Consider the following 6,121-nt stretch of genomic DNA (forward strand, 5'->3'; position numbering starts at 1 on the left):
ATGGTGTCTTGGAGTGAAGGATCCAGCTCTTCGTTCGACGGCTACTCTGTCACAAGTGAGGTTAGCTCCAGCTCCAGTACAAACATACTCACTGGCATTTAGGGTTAGCAATGGGGAATTTTTGTTGACAACAATATTTTCTAGGCTCCTGCTGCTGCCACCATTTTCTGCTCTGAATGGACAAGCCTTGCTCCAGATCTTGCAGTTAGATGTGAACATCAGTGTGTCTGTGAGAAGTTAGTTTCCTTTGAATCAGTTGACAGTGGAAGGAGGTATCTTGCTTGTGCACAAAAGGTTAGTAGATCTCAAGTTAAGCCAGCAAATTTGTAATGTGTCATCTTACTGTCATGTGCATAATCTTGTAGTGTGGCATTTAACTGTGGATTAGTGCATCAATATAGTTTATTGAGGAAAATCAGTTCACTAAAGAAAACAGTATTTAGTCAACTGAAGTTTTGTTTATGCTAAGAATTGAGATAGTGCTGTAATAATAGATCAATAGTGGTACAAGCTTTGCCATTTATCTAAAAATGTTTTCTTTCTTATTTTGTAGGAAATACCTAAATGCAACTTTGTGGAGTGGATTGACCCTGAATGGCCTGCCACTCTGAAGATGAGTTTAGCCAGGGTTTGGGGCATGTATCAGGATGAGAACAAGCTAAGGCTCAGGGAAAATGTAGTTAATGCTGAAGAAAATTTTAGGGTTGTGAAAGAGAAGGAACAGATGGAAAAGGATCTGAGGTTTTTAAAACTAGATTTTGTTAAGATGGTGGCTGACAAGGAGCAGGCAATTACTGAATTGGGCAATGCAAGACTTGTTGTTTCTAACCTGAAGCAAGAGCTTGAGAAGAAGAAGATGTCTGATAAATCTAGCACTACCATTCATCAGGTTGTGAGGGCTAAGGCAGAGAAAGAGAGGGATGAGATGAAGCAAAAGATGGACAACATGAAGGAACAGATGGACAACATGAAGGAAGAGTTGGACAAAGTTGTGTCACAGAGGGATGACCTGAAGAAGGAGAAGAAGAAACTTGAGTACATGATTGGTGATTCATTCAGGCACAAGGAGGAGAACAAGAGCAAGATAAGGAGGTTGAAGGAGATCTTAGATAAATTTGAGTAATTCATTGCTGGTGTAATGCTGCCTTAAGATGACCTTTTAATTAGTTGTATTCCTGTAGTGAACTTGGTTAATTTCCATGGCACTGAATATGTATGACTGCTCTAAGTTAACTTATTTCCTATATGTACGACTGCTCTGAATTTGTCTTAATTTAATGTTTAGTTAACTGAACATTCAGTTATGTATGACTGCTCTGAATTTGTCTTAATTTGAAGTTTCAGTTAACTGAAGATTCAGTTAACTTGGTTGAATTGACAGTGTAACTGAAGATCCAGTTAAGTGAATTTGCTTCGGTTAACATGAGTTTAACTGAAGATGAGTTAACTGTATTTGTTTCAGTTAACTGAAGATGAGTTAACTGAAGATGTGTTAAACCAAAGATGTGTTTAACTAGTTGATATTAAGTACTTTTAGTTAATTACATTTGCATACCTGAAGACAGTGTCAGTGCATTGTTTATGTTACTGAATATAACTCCTAAGATAACCTAAGATAACCTAAGATAAACCTAAGATTCAGTGACACTAAAAAGAGTTAAACCTACAACAATATTATGTTAATATTCAGTTATCTGAATATCCAGTTTCACTGAAGATTCAGTTAATATTCAGTTATCTGAATATCCAGTTCACTGAAGATTCAGTGAATTGCAAATTCAGTTAAGATTATGAATTTGTTTCAGTTAACTAAAAAGAGTTAAACCTACAACAGCAATGCAAACACAGCAGCAGCAGCAACATGCCATACACAGTAGCAGCAGCATGGCAAACACAGCAGCAGCAGCATTGTAACCAAAATTAACAAAACAAAATAGCAAGCATAGCAGCATTGCAGTATAGCATCATCTGATCATCATAGCATAAGTTTCAGCAAACATTGCAGCAGATCAAGCATAACTTTGCACCAGTTCCCACAGCGGATTACAAATAACTTATGTGCTGAACTTGTAAGCAGCACACCTAACTTAACTAAACGCAAAATAGCACTAACTTATATGCCGAACTTATAAGCAGCATACCTAACTACTTGACCTTCTTCTTCGCTCCTTCTTCAGTCGTTCTTCACACTTCATTCGCTTGAGACGCTCGGAGCGGCGCACCTCCACTACAGAAGATCTCTTGTTGCCGATCCTTGCCGCCTCCGCCGCCGCGTCCTGCTTGGGCTCCTCCTCCACCAGCTCCTGCTTGACGATGTCAGGCACATCTGGGAGCACCTCCACATCAATCGGGAGGTCTCTGTCGCCCTCCCTGGCATTGTGGACTGGCGCGGCCATTTGGATCTCGTCCTCCTCCGCCTCTTCTTCGTCGTCTGACAGGACAACGAGCGACACCTCCACTGTGTCAGACGACGCATACGAATCAGAGGAGTCCGAATCTCCTCTATAGCCCGAGTCGTTGTCGGAGTCCACCTTGCAGTACTTCGAGTCGGACGACAGAGAGACATCATCGTCGTCGATGTGGACGAGGGGCGCCGGCGCAGGCAGGGCCAGAACCATGTCATGGACGCGCTGCATCCTGGACCACACGCGCTTCGGATCCGGCTGCGGCTGCGGCGTGGTGGCGGACCTGTACATCCACCAACGCGCGCGCTGCCTCGGATCGCCGGAGCGCGTCTCCGCCATTGCGAAGCGGAGGATGTTGGCCAGAGGGGTACCTGGGCCATCCATGAGAGCGCGCCTCTTCTCGTCGTCGGTCATCGCGTCGATGAGGCCCCACGCGTGGTTCGTAAGCATGTCGACGCTGGGGAACCATCGGCCTATCTCCTGGAGCTCTGCGTGCGCGACCTCGTCGTCGCCTGCCAGCTCGTCGACCATCCTCTACCATGTAGGGTGGTTGTCCATGGCGTCGGCGGCAGCGTCGAGATGGCTGGCCAGGGTTTTCTTTGTTGGGGAACGTAGCAGAAATTCAAAAAAATTCTATGCATCACCAAGATCAATCTATGGAGTAATCTAGCAACGAGGGGAAGGAGAGTGCATCTACATACCCTTGTAGATCTCTAAGCGGGGGAGTTCAAGAGAACGGGGTTGAAGGAGTCATACTCGTCGTGATCCAAATCACCCGAGATCCTAGTGCCGAACGGACGGCACTTCCGCGTTCAACACGTGCAGCCCGGTGACGCGTCCCATGCCTTGATCCAGCAAGGAGAGAGGGAGAGGTTGGGGAAGACTCCGTCCAGTAGCAACACAACGGTGTGGTGGTGGTGGAGGAGCGTGGCAATCCTGCAGGGCTTCGCCAAGCATCGCGGGAGAGGAGGAGAAAGAGAGGTAGGGCTGCGCCAACAGGAGAAGAACTTCGTGTGTTGGGCTGCCCCTTTGCCTCCACTATATATAGGGGGAGAGGGAGGGCTGCGCCCCCACCTAGGGTTCCCTCCCTAGGGGTGGTGGCAGACCCAATCCCCATCTAGGGTGCGGCCAAGGGGGGAGAGGGGGAAACTTGCCCCCCAAGAAAGGTGGAAGCACCCCCTCCCCAAACCCTAGGCGCCTTGGGCCCTTGTGGGGGGGCGCACCAGCCCACCCAGGGCTGGTCCCCTCCCACACTTGGCCCATGCTGCCCTCTGGGGCCGGTGGCCCCACTTGGTGGTCCCGGTACATTACCGATAGCACCCGAAACTTTTCCGGTGACCAAAAGAGGACTTCCCATATATAAATCTTTACCGCTGGACCATTCCGGAACTCCTCGTGACGTCCTAGATCTCATCCGGGACTCCGAACAACATTTGGTAACCACGTATATCTATTCCTTATAACCCTAGCGTCATCAAACCTTAAGTGTGTAGACCCTACGGGTTCGGGAACCATGCAGACATGACCGAGACATTCTCCGGTCAATAACCAACAGTGGGATCTGGATACCCATGTTGGCTCCCACATGTTCCACGATGATCTCATCGGATGAACCACGATGTCAAGGACTCAATCGATCCCGTATACAATTCCCTTTGTCTAGCGGTATTTGTACTTGCCCGAGATTCGATCGTCGGTATGCCGATACCTTGTTCAATCTCGTTACCGGCAAGTCTCTTTACTCGTTCCGTAACACATCATCCCGTGATCAACCCCTTGGTCACATTGTGCACATTATGATGACGTCCTATCGAGTGGGCCCAGAGATACCTCTCCGTCAACCGGAGTGACAAATCCCAGTCTCGATTCGTGCCAACCCAACAGACACTTTCGGAGATACCCGTAGTGCACCTTTATAGCCACCCAGTTACGTTGTGACGTTTGGTACACCCAAAGCATTCCTACGGTATCCGGGAGTTGCACACTCTCATGGTCTAAGGAAATGATACTTGACATTATAAAAGCTTTAGCATACGAACTACACGATCTTTGTGCTAGGCTTAGGATTGGGTCTTGTCCATCACATCATTCTCCCAATGATGTGATCCCGTTATCAACGACATCCAATGTCCATGGTTAGGAAACCGTAACCATCTATTGATCAACGAGCTAGTCAATTAGAGGCTTACTAGGAACATGGTGTTGTCTATGTACCCACACATGTATCTGAGTTTCCTATCAATACAATTATAGCATGGATAATAAACGATTATCATGAACAAGAAAATATAATAATAATAACTAATTTATTATTGCCTCTAGGGCATATTTCCAACAGTCTCCCACTTGCACTAGAGTCAATAATCTAGTTCACATCACCATGTGATTAACACTCACAGGTCACATCGCCATGTGATCAACTTCCAAAGAGTTTACTAGTGTCACTAAACTAGTTCACATCATCATGTGATTAAGACTCAATGAGTTCTGGGGTTTGATCATGTTTTGCTTGTGAGAGAGGTTTTAGTCAATGGGTCTGCAACATTCAGATCCATATGTACTTCACAAATCTCTAGGTTATATTGTAAATGCTGCTACCACGCTCCACTTGGAGCTATTCCAAATGGTTGCTCCACTATACGTATCCGGTTTGCTACTCAGAGTCACTCGGATAGGTGTTAAAGCTTGCATCGACGCAACCCTTTACGCCGAACTCTTTGTCACCTCCATAATTGAGAAACATGTCCTTATTTAGTCCAAGGACAATTTTGACCACTGTCCAATGATCCCCATTCCTGGATCATTCTTGTACCCCATGACTGACTAATGGCAAGGCACACTTCTGGTGCGGTACACAGCATAGCATACTATAGAGCCTACGTCTGAAGCATAGGGGACGACCTTCGTCCTTTGTCTCTCTTCTGCCATGGTCGAGCTTTAACTCTTAACTTCATACCTTACAACTCAGGCAAGAACTCCTTCTTGACTGATCCATCTTGAACACCTTCAAGATCATGTCAAGGTATGTGCTCATTTGAAAGTACCATTTAGTGGCTTTTGATCTATCCTCATAGATCTTGATGCTCAATGTTCAAGAAGCTTAATCCAGGTTTTCTATTGAAAACACCTTTCAAATAACCCTATATGCTTTCCAGAAATTCTACATCATTTCCGATCAACAATATGTCAACAACATATACTCATCAGAAATTCTATAGTGCTCCCACTCACTTCTTTGGAAATACAAGTTTCTCATAAACTTTGTACAAACCCGAAATCTTTGATCATCTCATCAAAGCGTACATTCCAACTCCGAGATGCTTACCCCAGTCCTTAGAAGGATTGCTGGAACTTTGCATACTTGTTAGCATCTTTTGGGATTGACAAAAAACCTTCTGGTTGTATCACATACAACCTTTCCTCAAGAATAACGTTGAGGAAACAATGTTTTGACATCCTATCTGCAAGATTTCATAAATCTTGCAGTAACTGCTAACATAATCCCAACAGACTCTTAGCATCGCTACGAGTGAGAAAGTCTCATCGTAGTCAACTCCTTGAACTTGTCGGAAAACTTAACGACAAGTCGAGCTTTCTTAATGGTGATACTTACCATCATTGTCTGTCTTCCTTTTAAAATCCATCTGTACCCAACGGCCCTACGACCATCAAGTATTTCTTCCAAAGTCATGGATCCTTTCTCGGATTTTATGGCC

The 6,121-nt window shown here is 45.3% G+C and overlaps 1 protein-coding gene across 1 annotated transcript; it reads left to right on the forward strand.

Moving 5' to 3' along the window:
• On the forward strand, positions 1-1,169 carry LOC123079120 (uncharacterized). The gene is made up of 3 exons (XM_044501799.1): positions 1-60; positions 145-294; positions 554-1,169. Exons 1-3 carry the CDS (start codon positions 1-3, stop codon positions 1,121-1,123), a joined length of 780 nt encoding a protein of 259 aa, XP_044357734.1. The 3' UTR covers positions 1,124-1,169.
• Positions 1,170-6,121: the final 4,952 nt, after the last annotated feature.

This window comes from Triticum aestivum, chromosome 1B, assembly GCF_018294505.1.
Source record: "Triticum aestivum cultivar Chinese Spring chromosome 1B, IWGSC CS RefSeq v2.1, whole genome shotgun sequence".
NCBI lineage: Eukaryota > Viridiplantae > Streptophyta > Magnoliopsida > Poales > Poaceae > Triticum > Triticum aestivum.

Excerpts from the sequence above, each read along its gene's own strand:
- LOC123079120 (XM_044501799.1), top strand. The coding sequence starts at position 1 with ATGGTGTCTTGGAGTGAAGGATCCAGCTCTTCGTTCGACGGCTACTCT. Across the intron at positions 61-144 it reads GCTACTCTGTCACAAGTGAG|GCTCCTGCTGCTGCCACCAT; the intron begins GTTAGCTCCAGC and ends AATATTTTCTAG. Across the intron at positions 295-553 it reads ATCTTGCTTGTGCACAAAAG|GAAATACCTAAATGCAACTT; the intron begins GTTAGTAGATCT and ends CTTATTTTGTAG.